Source organism: Hydra viridissima, unplaced genomic scaffold (assembly GCF_058129835.1).
Source record: "Hydra viridissima isolate aposymbiotic clone 2 unplaced genomic scaffold, HvirCarnegie_v1 scaffold_6, whole genome shotgun sequence".
NCBI classification, from domain to species: Eukaryota; Metazoa; Cnidaria; class Hydrozoa; order Anthoathecata; family Hydridae; genus Hydra; species Hydra viridissima.
The window spans coordinates 9,914,850-9,932,447 of NW_028324305.1; the positions used below are offsets into that span (position 1 = coordinate 9,914,850).

At 27.9% G+C, this 17,598-nt stretch overlaps 4 protein-coding genes and 1 pseudogene across 7 annotated transcripts in view; 2 read left to right on the plus strand and 3 right to left on the minus strand.

Annotated features, from left to right (window-relative positions):
* Window positions 1–572, minus strand: part of LOC149886949 (uncharacterized) — a 119,780-nt gene extending 119,208 nt beyond the window's left edge. Inside the window, exon 1 of the mRNA XM_090090389.1 lies at window positions 554–572. The gene's annotated coding sequence lies outside the window, so the exon portion shown is untranslated. The remainder of the gene's footprint in view (window positions 1–553) is intronic.
* The window catches only part of LOC149886954 (uncharacterized), a 71,192-nt gene extending 70,597 nt beyond the window's left edge, over window positions 1–595 (minus strand). Inside the window, exon 1 of the mRNA XM_090090402.1 lies at window positions 552–595. The gene's annotated coding sequence lies outside the window, so the exon portion shown is untranslated. The remainder of the gene's footprint in view (window positions 1–551) is intronic.
* LOC149886947 (uncharacterized) overlaps window positions 1–17,598 on the minus strand; it is a 202,437-nt gene that overhangs the window by 147,350 nt on the left and 37,489 nt on the right. The gene's annotated exons all lie outside the window — the stretch shown is intronic.
* The window catches only part of LOC145190694 (NADH-ubiquinone oxidoreductase 75 kDa subunit, mitochondrial-like), a 72,504-nt gene that overhangs the window by 19,517 nt on the left and 35,389 nt on the right, over window positions 1–17,598 (plus strand). For all 4 annotated transcript variants that reach the window (XM_090090395.1, XM_090090397.1, XM_090090396.1 and 1 more), the window contains exons 5-6: window positions 11,803–11,921; window positions 16,571–16,637. In XM_090090395.1, the coding sequence (XP_089946521.1) occupies window positions 11,803–11,921; window positions 16,571–16,637 (186 nt within the window). The remainder of the gene's footprint in view (window positions 1–11,802; window positions 11,922–16,570; window positions 16,638–17,598) is intronic.
* On the plus strand, window positions 688–2,641 carry LOC149886962 (uncharacterized; annotated as a pseudogene).

Consider the following 17,598-nt stretch of genomic DNA (forward strand, 5'->3'; position numbering starts at 1 on the left):
CCAGCAAAGTGCAACGCGATACGTACACCCCCAATTTCAATGAAATGTGGTAATTCTTCTAATGTAACACTAAGTCTAACTCGAAATAATCTCCTACCGTCTCTTAGGCTCTTATCGAATTCATATGTAGTGTGTGTTATGTTGTAGAATTCTTCTACGAAAGGGTCGAGTGCTTCGAGTATCTCCTTATCGTAAATCAAGGGGTCACACTTTATTGTTATTAAAAATCCTATATCGGTTCTTTTTCTCTTTGCTATGCTCTTGTTGCATTTACTTATTTTGATATCGGATTTTATAAAAGCATCAGCGTCATTAGTGTTGTGAAATTCGATGATCCATTGACCTCGGTTTTTGTAAGTGAGGCTCGAAACCTTCCCTCTACCAACGATTCGATGTATTTCGTCATTTATTTCTTTCGCTCGACTTTCGAGATATTTACGATTTAGCGATTCTGATGGATCCATATAAATATTAATATCCACGACTCTTTCCATTCGCGAGGCATAATGCTTTTTAGTTGATTCAGCGTATGTAGCCATTAATGAAATATTATCTTAATACACAGTGACTAAATTGTAGTATGTGTTTTTTCCGTAGTGTAGAAAGTAGTGTAGAAATAAATCCAAAAAGTAGCACTGTAGCAGTAGTAGCACAGAGAAACTAGTAGTAGTAGTTTTGGTTAACAAAATGATAATGAGTTTTAAGTTAAAATTGTCAATATTTATATTCAAATCGAATTTAATACAAAACCAGCGAAATTAAATCAAAATTATCGAAATTAATAAGAAACCAGCAAGATTAAAACGAACCTATCGAAATTAAAAAAAAGAGGCGAAATTAATACTCATGAGGCGAAATTAATACTCCCACTGGTTGAAATTTAATGAAAAATTTAATCTACCAAAAGTAATAAAATTAATTTCGACGTTTTATTAATTATTGCACGAAATCAACAAAATTATTTCGAAAGTATCAAAATAAAATCAAAATTGACCAGATAAGACGAAATAGGCGAATTAGTTCCAAATTTGACGAAATTTAGGCGAAAATTCGGTATGTTTCAAATTTCGATTTTTGTTTTTTTCTAAATTCACGAAATTGCGAAATTCGATTTACCTGCCAGTCTCGTTCTTTCGAAATTCGCGAAATTTATTTTTCTGATAAATTCGAAATTTCGTCTTTCGAAATTCAATATAAATTTCGATACGAAATTTATTTCGACCTAAAACTTGTGGAAAAATTTCGACTCAAAATTAGTTTCGATCCAATTTTGAATACATTTCGGACCGAAATTTAGATCGAAACATCCGAAATTACGAAATCATCGAATTTCGAACTTCGAAATTCCCATGCTTAGGAAAAATGATGCGAAGCTTGATAATATTGTTGGTAAATTATTACCTATACTTGAAGCAAATATATATTGTCAACTACCAACAAATGGAGATGTTGTACGCCATTATCTTTATGTTACAAGATTTCATTTGAAATTAACTGGTAAAAAAGAAGTTGCATCTGTAGTTTGGGAAAAAGTTAATGTTTTTTGGAAAATAATGAGAATTCCAACAAAACAGAAGAAAGATATTGTTAGAATGATACTGCATCTGATTCATCTTAGAGAGAACTTGATAAAAAATGCAAAAAAAAAAAAATGTTATTCAGCTCAAATTCTGAGTTTTACTAATAAACCATCATCGTTGTTTGATATTGCAGCATCAAATGCAGAAAATTTGATAAGAAAAGATACCTCGCGTAGTATCAATAGTCAGATCTCAGATATAGTTTTTCTCTCAGATCAGCGTCACTTAATAAAGCAATTTTTGGCCCCATTAGATAAGAGTTATGCTATGAAAGTGAAAAGAAAGGAGGAAAAAGAGAAACATAACATCAAGGCTATTGAAAAAGAGAAATCTAGAAAGGAAAGCATAAAAGAAAAAAGTTTCAATGCATTGGCAGCATTTGATAATGAAGACAAAATTCATAATAAAAATGAAGAAAGTACTATTGCTAAACAGAACAAAAAAATCAAGATATTAGAAAACCCTAAAGTTTCCTTAATGGCTGATAGGTTGAATCTATCCAACAGAGAAAGATCTGGGATCATTTTAGCTGTAGTTGAAGCATTAGGTCACAATTTAGATGAAATATCAAAAAGCACAGCGAACAGATCAGGTAATTAAATTCAACAGCAAGTTTCAGATGATATTAAGAAAACATTCACTTCACCCATGTACTCTTCCATTCACTGGGATTCAAAGCTGGTGTCTGAGGTCGATGGTAAAGTGGAACGTTTGGCTATTGTAGTAACAGGAAAACCAAGTGCACCTGAAGGGAAATTGATGTGTGTATCCAGGATTCCTGATACAACTGGGCGAAGTCAGGCAACAGCTACCATAGATACTGTAAAGACATGGAAACTAGAAAAAACACTTGTGGCAATGATTTTTGACACAACTCCATCAAATTCAGGTTGGATAATACGTGCAGTAGAATACCACCGAAAAGTTCTTCTTCACATAAATAAACAAGCAATTCAAAAACCTAATTTTTGAAAATATGCTCTAAACAATCTCTTTTTTATTATATCTTTAAAATGTTGTTATTTTGTTGTGATAATTTAAAAAAATGAGATTTTGAATTTCTTAGTACTTATTCCAATTGTGCTTTAATATTATAAATTTATACCAATCATTACTTTGCTTCTTTGTTTAAAAATTGAGTAATTATCAAGTTTTTTGTTTTAATTAAAAATTATAATTTATTAAGTTCCATATTTAGCCAGAAAAAAATCATACGACAAGGGTATTATGAGAAAGGATGGGGGATGGAGGGGGGTTAGGGTCATAAACCAGGTAACAATTTAATTTTAATTAAAATTTATTATTTAATTTATTATATTTAATATATTTAAATTAAAATTAAAATTAAAATTACATTGGATATGAATAATAGATATATAAAAGGAAAATGATAACGATTGTTTCGGGCAAAAACACTTTAAAGGGGTTATGAGGAGGTCAAATATAAAATTTTTTTGAAAATAACATTTGATTAAGTTTTATTAAACAAAATAACACAAGAAAATTATAAAAAATGCTAACATAGTTGATTATCAAATATAATTTTAGTCCTTTGTGTCATTTTTTTAGAAAAAAAAAACACAAAAAAAAGAACAACGGGGGGACAAATATGAAAATTTTTTGCTTTTAATAGATAAAAATACATATGAAACTGATCGAAAATCTAAAAATAGTTAAAAAATAAAAAAATTCATCTTGTTTTGGGACACCCTAATATAAATTATTATTATTATTACTATTATTATTATTATTTATTATTATTATTATTATTATTATTATTATTATTATTATTATTATTATTATTATTATTATTATTATTATTATTGTTGTTTTAATTATTATTATTATTATTATTTATTATTATTATTATTTATTATTATTATTATTATTTTTATTATTATTATTATTGTTTTAATTATTATTATTATTATTATTATTATTTATTATTATTTTTATTATTATTATTATTTTTATTTTTATTATTGTTTTAATTATTATTATTTTTATTATTATTATTTTTTATTATTATTATTATTATTTTTATTATTATTATTATTATTATTATTATTATTATTATTATTATTATTACTATTATTATTTTTATTATTATTATATAAACTAAATAATTAGCTTGGTTTATATTAAATTACTTAAAGTTTCACGCAATAGCGATCATTAGGATGATCTACGCTGTATTGAGCACTCTTACTGGAAATATTAACATAATTTCTACAATACTATATATATATATATATATATATATGTCTTATGCATACATTAATTGCAAATATTTTTCTTTGCTTAGTAAAAACATGGTACGAAATTTTAAAAGAAAAACTAGTAGAGGTTATACTTCTGGAGATATCATTATGTGTGCTATTAAAGATGTAAAGCCTAACAACATTTCTATTAGATCAGCAGCAAAAAACCATGGCATTAATTACAGAACATTAGCACGTTATTGTAAAAAAATTATTATTACTAACCCATTACATGGTTCTATAATAGATCTAATTGACAAAAATCAAAACTCCACCTGCATGAACATTATAGGATACAAAAGTCAACAGATATTGCCAGACAAAGTAGAAAAAGAACTTGTCACGTACCTGTTGCGAGCAGCAGAAATTTATTTTGCTTTAACTCCTACTGAAGTAAAAAGGCTTGCTTTCCAGCTTGCAGTTAAAAATAATATAAAAATTCCCAATTCTTGGGTTGTAAAGGAACAAGCTGGTAAGGATTGGTTTACAGGATTTATAAAGCGCCATTTAAATATTTCCATTAAGCAACCTGAAGCTACTAGTTTAAGTCGAGCAACAAATTTCAATAAGCAGAATGTTGCATAATTTTTAGCAATTTGCAGCACTGTATGCGAAACTACTTGTCATCACCAAATGACATTTGGAACATGGATGAAACTGCTATAACTACTGTACCAAGACCTAAAAAAGTTGTTGCCAAAAAAGGATTAAAACAAGTAGGAGCCATCACGTCAGTTGAAAGAGGAACTCTTGTAACATTAGCATGCACAACAAATGCTATTGGAAATAGCATTCCACCTTTTTTTATTTTTCCTCATAAAAACTTTAAAAATCATTTCCTAATAGGAGCACCAACAGGAAGTGCAGGAGATGCCAATGCAAGTGGTTGGATGAAAGAAGAAAACTTTGTAAAATATCTACAACATTTTGTTGGCAATGCAAAATGCACTAAAGAAAAACCTTGTTTATTGTTGCTTGACAATCATGAAACCCATCTTAGTATTGAAGGTTTAGATGTGGCAAAAAAAAAAAAGGAATAGTAATACTTACCTTTCCACCACACTGCACACATAAGTTGCAGCCCTTGGACTGGACAGTTTATGGTCCCCTCAAAAACTATATAAATACTGCTATGACTTCATGGTCAGTAATGAATCCTAGAAAAACCGTTACAATATATGATATTCCAAAAATAGTAAACATTGCATTTCCAAAGTCTGTATCTCCCGACAATATTTTAAGTGGTTTTGCTGCAACAGGTATTTACCCATTAAATCCTGATATTTTTACTGAAATTGATTATTGTCCTAAATATGTAACTGATCGCCCTGACCCACCTTGTTCACAGCTTGATTTAAATTTAAAAAACTGTAAGTCTTATTCAATGCAACCAGAACCAGCAAATAAAAGGTTTAAAGAATCTATTCAGATACCAGATAATCAGGTAGACATAGCAATAGAAGATCCAATTGTATCAAATAAAACCTCTAATCAGGACCCAATTACTCCATTAGTTTTAAAAAATTCAATCATACTACCTGATAGTATTAGGCCTCTGCCTAAAGCAGGTCAAAAGTTAGCTTCAAAAAAAGGTAGGAAAAAGCATTCATCTATGATTCTTACTAACTCACCTGTCAAAGAAAGACTTGCTAATTATAAAAAGACGAATACTAGTTAAAAAAATATTAATAAGAATGGTAAATCATTTATGAATGGAAGTAAAAAAGAATTGGTAAAGTCAAATTTTGCCAAAAAAAAAACTTCTACAGTCTTAAATTCATCGAAAGATGAAGAGTATCTATGCATCTATTTGTAGAGTTATATTAAATATATATATATATATAAATATATAAATATATATATATATATATATATATATATATATATATATATATATATATATATATATATATATATATATATATATATATATATATATATATATATGTATATATATGTATATACAGTATTGGCCATTAATAACAATCCACCATGATTTTTTTGATATCATTTGACTTTGATTGATAATAAATCAATGATTGTTTGACTCATTTCAAATAAAAAAAGTGTAAATTGATGAATATCATATTTTCTTTAAAATAAATATAGATATTTATAAAAGTATTAATCAATGCGCTAATTATCTGGGTTTTTTTAACACTTACCTCAATCTAAAAAAATTATAATGGCCAAAATTAACAATCCACTCTATTATTTCAAAATTCTTTCAAAATTGCGTTTGTCTTTGAGTAAAACTTTGAACTTATTTGCGAACTTAATAATTACTGTCAGAGAATTTTTTTTAAATTGTTATAAATATTCGAAAAGTTTGTGTAAAATGAAATATAAAAATTAGTATCTAATTAACTACAACATTTCAGCAATAAAAAAATCAAAATGACTGGAAAAACTATTGATAATATGAAAAAATGTAAAATCATAGCTATGAATGAACAAAACATCTCAATGAGAAAAATTGCTAAACATTTAAACACAACACATGCAACTGTTAGCAGAATTATCAGCCAATATCATGAATACAATACAATTGAAAATCTTCCGCGTCCTGGAAGACCCAGCATTTCAAACGAAAGAAATGAACGTTCACTTATTCGCATAGTGAAAAAAAATAGAAAGTTATCATCTACTGATCTTAGTCGAAAATGGCAGGAAGCTTCTGGTGTTGTTGCTAGTGCTGGAACAATTAGAAGAGTACTACAAAATCATAATTACATGTGGCGAGCTGCTTGCAAAAAACCACGTCTATCAAAAAAACATCAGAAAGCAAGAAAAAACTGGTGCTTAGCTCATAAAATTTGGTCTAAGAGCATGTGGCACAACGTTCTTTTCAGCGATGAAATGAACATTGAGGTTGATTCAAGAAAAAACCAAGTAATGCTGAGAAGAATGCCACATGAAAAAATGCGCCCAGATTGTTCTATGTATAGAACAAAACAAGGTAGTGGCAGTATAGGATCTGGGCCTGCATGAACTATGAAGGTGTTGGTTGCTTCAAACTATTTGATGGAAGGCTTGATTCTCAAAGATATTTAGACATATTAGGTAATTATTTGATGCCTTCTGTTGACCTTTTCTGAAAAGACACGGGAATTATCTTCCAACAAGATAATGCTCCATGTCATACTGCTAAGATTTGCAAGCAATGGTTTGAGGAAAACAACATTAAAGTCATGTCTTGGCCTGCTAATAGTCCAGATCTAAATTGCATAGAGAATTTGTGGTCTTTGTTAGACCACAATCTTGGTAAAATTGAAATAAAAGATCTGGACCAGCTGAAAGAAGAAGTAACAAAATGACTAAAAAATGTTCCAAAAGATATTACTCAGAATTTAGTGAATTCCATGCTGAAACAGCTTAATGAATGCTTAAAAGCTAAAGGATTGTCAACAAAATATTAATTTTTAATTTTTTTATTTTTTGTGTTTTTAAATTTATTTTTGTTTTTATGGTTAGTTAATTTTAATGATGTGGTTTGTTTATTTTGGCCACATTTTTTTTTTTTGATACATATGAACACTTGTTTTCATTTCAATATTTCAGTTTTTAATTCTTTTATTTATTATTACTTTATAATAAATTTATATGGTAATTATTTGATTTATTTAAATAAAAAAAAATTGAAGAAAAAATCTCTTTTAATTTTTAAAATATGTAATTTCAAACTTATATCCATACTACAATAACATGATGGATTGTTATTAATGGCCAATACTGTATATATGTATATATATCTGTTTATAGTTATATTTAAAAAAAAACATTTTTGGGTATATAGTATTTTATTTTTTTCAGTATATAGCCTTTTTTTTCCCAGATTATTCAGATTTATTCTTGGTATTATATAAACAAAATTTATTGGTACCAGTTTTAAATATAATCAAAATATACCAAGAAATGTGACAAGCAACCCCATAGTAAGTGACAACCAACCCCGTGGGTGGAGTTGGTTGTCACACGGAAGAGATCTTTGATAAATGATTTTACAGCAAAAAATATTTCACTCAATGTCATAAAAATATTCTAATAGTTACTGGAAATAGTTAAACTACTTTTGTGCAAAGTTTGGCATTTATTTGATGAAAAATAAAAGCTGAGCAGTCTTAAATGTAAAAAGTGTGACAACCAACCCCGCTCTCCCCTATAGTGATTTTCTTTCACTATTAAATATTCCATGTCATCAGCTTAAGTTAATCAGCATTTGCACATATTGAATTTACTGAATTAAAATTTTGGACACCTAATTTTAACCTACTTTATCCAAGAAATAGAAGTTTTTTTTTTTATTTATCTGTTTTACCATCTTTGTAAAAAGTTTTTTGTGACTTGTAACTTTTTTTTATTGTAATTTCTATATTAACTTCTATGATACTTATAAGATTCATCAATTGCTTTACAGGTTTTCCTTGATATGAGTTATCAACATTTTTTTATCACTGTTATCTAGAAAATCCTTTTCAATAGCTTTTTGTCTGTTCAAACAAGACTCTACAGGCACGTGATTGATGTTCATCAAACAGTTGGCATGCCAAAAGCTTTGAAAAGTTACAGACTGGGGTAGTAGTCAAAAATAAGGTGTTTAGTTTCTAGTTCTCAAAGAAAAAATTTGAAGCTGGTCCAATAAACTGTTGGAGTGTTTTATTGTATAGTGGCATTTATCGTCACTTTAGTCACTTTGTTATATTTTATTGATCTTACTGACCTTCGTCGTATAGTCACTTTATCATATTTTATTGATCTTACTGACCTTCAGATGCTTTTATAGATTGTGCAGAGAATTTAAAATATTTAGTCGCTATAAGTTTATTTTTTTCAGCCAAGGTGTGATCAGAAAAAAACATAGGGGCACCATTACCTCTCTGAGGTATAAACGTTTGCAATTGCTTTGAGTGCTGTTGTTAAAACAATTTTAGGTGTTTTTGAATGTGTTAGTGTTTGGATAAGTTAATTTGGATAAAATAATTGAATGGAAGCATCACATGTATTTAGACATGTGATCCAGGTTTCACATACACAAATGTCATAAAGAATCCAAATTTAAGGCAGCCAGCAGCTTCTTATTTAGTTACTTTGAATTGACTTTGGAAAAAAAATATTTTAAGAATGTATATTTTGCCATCCAGTGGATATGATGGAAAGCCCCTGGAACTTGAAATCTGACACCAAAGGACAGAATCTAAGAAGTATTATGGTGAGTTTCAATATATCTTTATGATGTTTGACCTCATTTCTGTTTAATATATAGTTTCCAAACGATATGGCTTCACTTTTCTAGGTCATCAGTGTAACATTTGGGCCAGATGTTGGGCCAATTATTGCATTAAATACATCCTTACACAAGACTTTATGCATGTGAAGTCAACAAGCAAGTTAGAGCAATTTTTTTCCTTGTTTTTCTCCAAAAAAGCACATTCTCCATGTAAATATCTAGTGTTGGATAGAGTCATATAATAAGAAATTTTAACTACATGATCTTGAAGTTTCTAATTGAGAGTTTTTGTGGCTGCAGCTTGTGCTATTGTTTCTCCAATACCCTATGGTATTTTTGAGATTGCAAGAAGTTTTTCAATTTCTTTTCCAGAAAACAGAATGGGTTATCTATCTCTTTTTGGTCTGTTAGATATGGCTGGAAGTAGTTGTTTTTTTTTAGATGAGCAACTAATAACTAAATGATAAAACATCTAAACATCATAATAACTAAATGATAAAAGCCAGCTTTTATATTAGTAGTATGTTGAAATCTGTGCTTGATCCTGCTTTGTTGGAAACTGCTAAAAGACAGTGGTAACCTTGAAACTTGATCATTAGTGTAACTTTGTGCAGCAGCTGTTAAAATATAGACTGCCTTGCAACCACTAAAATTTGCTCAATGCTTAAAGAATATTTGGAGGAATTAGATTAGAAGCTCTAATCTTGGCACACTTTGATGGGATTGATTTTTTTCTTCTTTCTTGACCATGTGGACATCCCATTGCATATATCCTTTTAGAACATTGATAAGCAAGAAAGGTTTTATCTTTTTATGTTTATGATATCAATATCATCATGTTGAAAATGCCACAAAAAATATTTGTTAAACTTACAATTGTTTTGTTTGATTTGTTGTTCTGATTTCCTATGGATCTTGTAACAGTAGATGTTTCAGCACTTGTCTAATAATGATTCCATATTTTGAATAATATTTCTGTGTTCTGTTTTAGGTATTGACAAAATATTTCCTTTTTATGGTATTAAAAATAAACTTTCAAAACATCTAATCCTGTTGGCAACAACTGACTTGTTTAGACAGACTTTAATTGTCCTGTGGTTCTCCAATAAGATATGCAAATGTTTTTGATCTTGTTTCAGCCATACTAAATTTTTACATTTTAAAATAAATAAACAAGTTAAGTAAAATAACTAAATAAAAATGATATTTTTAAGAAACACTTTGCAATAATAATGTGTGAGTAATCTCAAATATATTCAAATTTTAATAAAATTGCATAGTTTCAATATATATAAGAAAAGAGATCATTTGCTGCTCCATTCTCTTTAGGAGTGCTGGGCAAAATTTTAGCAGTGATTCATAAGCCTGTTGAAGTTGAGCATAATAAATCTCAGCTATTATTGTTTGCTTATATTCTGATCAACTCATGATAAACCACTCAAAATCTGATCCACCAAATACACAAGAGAAGCTTGTGTGGGCAAGGGTCAGTTTTGGGCATCTTCTAGGATAGTTTATCTGGCTTCAGAAAAGGTGGCTAAAAAAAGATATTGTATGTGTTGCAAAAACAGCAATTGCAAATTGTTTCTCATTGGCTTTGTTTCTCTTCAACAATTTTTCTGGAATCTATTTATCTAGCTTTCTCACTTTTCTCATCAGATGCAAGTTGTTGGCAACTGCAGTTTGCTTGCTAGCTCAGAGGTGGTTTGATGAGGGTCTGCATTGAGTGTGATACTCCTTACGTCATTATCAGTACAAAATCACCTTAACCAGGCTCTACTTGCAGACTTCAATCTTCTGCACTAAATTTTCCAAATCAGCTTAAAGAGGTATCAGGAGATACTTTATTTATCCTTCGAACTGTCTCACTTTATTTACTGTCTTTTATCAAACTGAAGAAGTATTGGTGTGTGTAATCTTTTAATTTCATTTTTGAATAATTTGAAAAGTAGTATTCTCTAGTCTTTGTGCAAAATATAGAAACAATTGCAGTTGATAAATTCAAATAAAACTAAGGAATATTCTAGAATAAGCATAGAACTTATTTTTCATTAAGTTGAAGTTGGACCAAGTTTTAGAAGCATAGAACTTACTTTTCATTAAGTTGAAGTTGGACCAAGTAGACAAATTTTTCAAAATACTTTTTGAAAAACTTAATATTTAAAAATAAGATTTCAAAAAAGGTTAAAAATACAAAATTCATTTGTTTTTGTTAGATTAATTTTTAGCAACGAATTGCAATTTATTATCTAATATGTTTATAATCTAATATGTAATTCTATACTATGTTTTTGTAAAATTATGTAAAGTTCATGTGTTCAACCATCCTGATATGTGTGTATTAATTACCCTCCACAGCTATATTTTTAAATTTGGTTTGTTTTATTAGTTTTAATTCTGAGTAATTTTTTCCGGTAATTTGGCAATAGCTAAACTAGTTATAAATAGTGTACAGGAGATACTAATAGTTTCTCTACTAAAATACTTGTTTATTTGTTTTTAATCATAAATAGATGTCCTTATAATATTGATAATATAGTTTATTGTTGTAAATATTTGCAAAAAGAAAATTCCCACATTAAATCAGGCTTACTAAAATTGGTATGTTCACATTAGCTAAGTAAACTTTACTAGACTTTGATTAGGAATCATTAAAATAAATGAAAGATTTTTAAATTTTAAACATGTCAAAAAAGCTCTATTCATTTTAATTAAACTGAAAAATCCTTTTCAGTTTTGGAAATGAAATTGCTGGTGTGGAGACTCTTGGAACAACTGGTCGAGGAGGTGATATGCAAATTGGTACTTATGTTGAGAAGATGTTTAAGTCTGAACTTTCTGGCAATATTATTGGTAAAAAATTTTCCAATGATATCTAAGGTCAGCAGATTAAAATGTAATTAAAAACACTAATTTTACAGGAGAGACAAAAACTAATTTAAAGACATGTTAGTAATTGAGGTTGAGAAAAAAGGAATACTTTTCTTTTATGTATTTTTTAGATTTCTAGATTCATTTGATTTATATGCTTTATTCTGGTGACCCTAGATATGTCTAGTAAATTATCAAAAGAAATGTTTAGTAAATTATCAAAAAATGCTTAATTGTTTTGTTTAAGTAAAAAAAAGTCATTGATACTTGTTATTATGTGTATTTGAATGATTAAGATTAAGGTCATGAAAATATTTTATGAGGATCAGCTTGGCATAAGCTGTATCAGACACATATATTAGAGACTTTCTTCGAAAAAAATTGTGTCACTTTTAAAGATAGCCTAAAGGCTAAAAAAAGACTTTTTTTTTAAACCTTTGGGCTATTTTTTTTTTTTTTTTTTTACTATTTTCATGCTTTTTATATCCTTGTGATTTTCTTTTCGTTTTATTGAAAATAGTTTCCCTAAAGAATTCCTTTTAGCAAGTGTCTCAGAAATGTTGCAAAAAGATATAAAGTTATAAAAATGCAAAGAGAGGTTATGAGGTAACATGTTAGCAATGAATAAAAATGTTAATTAAGCTATTTTAAAACCCTTTCAAACTTTTTTCATGTTTGAATATGATAAGTTAAACCTTTATAGTTTTTATATAATACATTTAAGTTATTTCTTTCAGGTTTTGACTGTTTTTTTTTTACATCAAGTATCATAAGTTATTTATCATAAGATGTTTATTTTTATCTAAAATATTATCAAAAAATAATACCAAAAGTTATTATTCTTGTAGGTGTGTACAGAAATTTGTCTTTTCTCTTCTCCTTTTTGTAGACTTTTTGATTTTTTTTTATTAGATCCATAAAGATTAAAAACTAAATATTAATTAGTTTTTTATTAGATCCATAAAGATTAAAAACTAAATATTAATTACTATGACCAGTTTAACCAGCCATTTAAGTTAACATGGCTTACTACTACATCAAAACTTAAATATTTGTAGCAAATTTTAATTATAATCCATGTTTTATAAACTTGTGCTAGCCTAATGGCTCTTTTACTACATTTATTGTGTACTTGCAAGTTTTTCACAAATTTGTTTTATTACAGTTATTGTGTACTTGTAAATTTTTCACAAGTTTCTCAAACTCACAGCAATAGTCATTGAAACCCTAGCAGTCTGGTGGAGTCTTCAATTGAGTGACCAGGACTGTGGATTGACAAGGGAAATCAAGCTGGAAGATTTGTCTTAAATGAAGATCAGGTTACTCTGTAAATTAATGTCGACAAGCTCACCGTTGAAAAATGTGAAAAAAAACTGGAAAATAGAATCTGCCTTTATATATGTATTGAAAATTAGTATATTCCTTATGCAAAACTAAAAGCTATTTTTGCACTGCACAAATTTATTACTAATATTTTGTGCTACACTCAAAAGGGCATTATTTAATTATTTGATACAGTTGAAGATGTACTGTCTACTACAAAAAATATGGTGAACTCATTCAGCTGATTTTACACTTGGGTCACAAGCATTTATTTGCTCAATTATCTGTGATGTTGTTGCAGTTTTTTGATGTCCACTGTGTGGATCAAAATCAGTTCTTAAACAATCTCAATTAAATTTTGTAGTCCATCTATGATCAGTTAAACATGAAGGAGAAGATTCTTTCGATAATTTTAGGAATATTAGTTGCCATTTAACCTTCCAAATCAAAGAATTTGATCACTAAGAATATTTGATTTTTCTGTTTCAAAAAAGATTGCTGAAACTAAAAATTTAGTATGTTCTTATAAAAGTTGAAAATTAAAATGATTCAGAAGTTTTGTTTCTTCTACTGCATTATATAGGTGTTACTTTTAAAACTTTTCATGCAACCTGTTTATGATATTTTTATAAATGAGTGGTTTATATTAAACTGTATTGCAAGAAAAAGCATTAACAAAGTTAGTGTTTTAATTAGAATTCATGTGTAATTTTTTTTATAAAAAAAAAAGATCTTTCTTTTTACAACTAATGCCAATTATAGATTTAGAAAAAAGTTCTAAAAAACTGAATACTTTAAATGACAAACAAATGAGTATAATTTTGAGATGTAAAAGAAAATATTTTTTATTTTGAATAGCGTATAGCAGTTAGTTATCCACACAAATAATTGCAATGTTTGACACTCAATTAAAGAGTGGGTCAATGAAGGTGCTCTTGGTCTATATTGCATTAACCAGTTAGTTTGGTTGAGTATAAAGTACTGGTTAAAAATGTTCATGTCTTTCAGCTTAACTTACAGTTAATTGCATACGACAATGGGATTTTACCTGCCCATAGTATTTTTTAAGAGCTTATTAGATGTTAAAGTATATAAATCAGTCATAGTGAGGTGGAGAAAAAGTTGAAGTGTTATTGAATATAAATAAACGCTTAGGCAAAACACTCAAGTGCCCAAGAATTAATGTAAGTTTAAAAAAAAACTTATGTAGAACTTTTTCTAGTTTCAATAATCACCCTGATGCAGAATGTAATTCACTTAATGGTATATAATAGTTTGTTAGGTTTATGTAAATATTAATTTTATGAAAAATATCATATCTTCATAACATTAAAGTATTATATGAAATTATTGGTTTTTTAAAAAAAGGTCTGTAAAAAGTGTAAATTTAAAATGTTTCAAAATAAAATAATTGAAAACAAAAAGTATATTAACAAATTTATAGTATAAAGATTTAAGGTTTTTTAAATCCTATATAGGTAGCAGTTACACATTAGCAGTATCAGTCATCAATCCATAGTTTAACTTCATCATAAGAGATTTCAACAAACTTTGAGTTCCAAAAAGATCTATAAGGGTTTGGTTTTCAGAAGTTATCTTTCATTATCATCACCAGCAAAGCTCATTGCAACTAGATTCTCAGTGAGGTACTAAGTAAAACTTTTTTTTTCGTTTGCTGAAATATCATTTTCTGGAGCTTTAGCCAAATAATAAATTTAAGAAACAAGTTGTATAACAAATTGGAACCATAAAGCTGGTTGTACCAATCACTTTTTGTTCACCTAAGGTATCAGTTATTTGCTTGTCATTTTAATAGAAAAAATATATTTAACATGCAAACAATTCAGCCTCATTACAAGCTCCAGGATGATGAAGTTTAAAATTCTCCACTACAAAAGTAGACATACAGTCTTCACATTCTGCTATTCTAAAAAAGTTCTTAATCCAGCTTTATACTTCAAGGATTTAACTGTAACACTATATATATAAAAGATTCATTCTCTAGGTTACCCCAATAAAGCTTGGATAAATTTTTTAATGTTTATTGATTTTATCACAAAACTCAGACCACTGTTCTTAAAACTTTGCATAAAGAGCATATCACTCTTTATTCATATTACACGTTATTCTTTATTCAACATTAAAGCAGACATAAAATTTGATGTGTAAAATTTGTAAGTGTGGTATCAGCATAATGTCTAGATTACTGTATTTAAACACAAATTTCATTAAAGAAGACATAAAATGAGATGTGTAAAATTTGTAAGTGTGGTGTCAGCATAATGTCTAGATTACTGTATTTAAACACAAATTTCATTAAAGAAGACATAAAATGAGATGTGTAAAATTTGTAAGTGTGGTGTCAGCATAATGTCTAGATTACTGTATTTAAATCAAATTTCATTAAAGCAGACATAAAATGTGATGTGTAAAGTTTGTAAGTGTGGTGTCAGCATAATGACTAGATTACTGTATTTAAACACAAATTTCATATGAGAACAATGTTTTATACTTTCATCATCAGCAATGACTAATTTAGTTTAATTTATTGGATGAATTTGGGACTTTGTAGCAGCTTTATGGTAAAACCAATTTTTTTTTGGAATTTAACTTATAAGTTATAAACTTCTTTACCTTTTTTATACAATCAATTTATTTGTCTTGGTTATATCAAATAAATTCTTTTTTTTTAATTTTTTGGTTATATTTCACCAGAATAAAATTACCTAGAAAGCAGCAAGTTTAAAAAGTGAATCATAAAAAGTAAAAAAAAATTCTTTACTTGGCTGAATAGTGTACATATAATTTTAGTTTAAATTTATAAATATTAACACTGATTCTAGTATCAATTATGGAATTAAACCTTCAAAAGCCATTTTTAAATGTTACACATTTTTACTATCTAAACATATTTAAGCAGTTTTAACATATTTTAATTATTATTGAAATACCAAAATAAAATTTTTTTCCTTTTATTGCAGGAAAAAACCATTTAGGTCATATTAGCTCATGTAGTTCTGATAATCACAACATAAAAGTTCATCATAAAAAATGAATTTTTATGTTGTGATTATCAGAACAAACAAAACTTAATTTTTAATTTAAGTCATAATCAGACTGGGAAACCATTAGCATTAGTTTAATATATTCTTTTTTGTATAAGAAGCAAAAAATTTTAAAAAAAAAAAAATTATTTGCTTTATTTTTTGTTGTTTTTCAGTTTAATTTTTAAAATGTTTATTATATTGTCTTTTTTTTTTTGTTACTTTTTTAAAACTTACTAGTGATATAAGATTTCTTTTTTATAGATATTTGCCCTGTTGGAGCTTTAACTTCAAAGCCATACGCATTCACTTCTCGTCCATGGGAAATTCGGTATTAGCAGTTATTTTTATTTCAGAATACAAATGTTTTTCTGTAGGATATAAATTATTTCCTTCTAAGTGTCTTTTTGTAAGTCAGTCTAACTCCTAAAAGCCTACCAAAAAGTTCACTGTTATCATGGGAGGAAATATTGGCAACCTAGCTGACCCGAGAATGCCACCTATATGGGGTGATAATGTACACATTCCAGGGTCACCTGGTGCAAATTTTGAAATCTTTTAGGTATGTCTCTAGGGAAAAAAGTGACTTTGAAGTTACAAAAGTGGAAAAAATTTACCTTCTTTTTTGACAAAGCAAAACTGTGTTAAAATCCATACCATTAATCATAGGCCAATAAAATTTGGTGGCAATGTAGTCTATGCCAATATGGGACCACGTGTTTCATGTCAAAAAAGAAGGTAAATTTTTTCCACTTTTGTAACTTCAAAGTCACTTTTTTCCCTGGAGACATACCTAAAAGATTTCAAAATTTGTACCAGGTGACCCTGGGATGTGTACCTTATCACCCCATATAGGTGGCATTCTCCAGTCAGCTAGGTTGCTAATATTTGTTCCCATGATAACAGTGAGTTATGTTTTGTAAAAATATTCTGTGGCAGTCTTGAATATTTATAGCAAGTGGTTCGCTATTTAATAATATACAGATTAAAAATAAAAATGACCATAATAGTAATATTATGGATATCCATAATAATAATCTTATGGATACCCATGATAATATTATGATATGTGTGATAATGGATACCCATAATCACACATATCATAATATTATACACATATAAGTATTGTAATAATGTTTATTAACATATGTTAACTTAACACTCTTTATGGTAATGGATGTACAATTTAACACAATGATCAACCTGTTACTAGTAACCTCACACTACATATAGTACCATTTTTATTTTTAATCTGTTTATTATTATTATATAGCTATTCACTTGATATAATT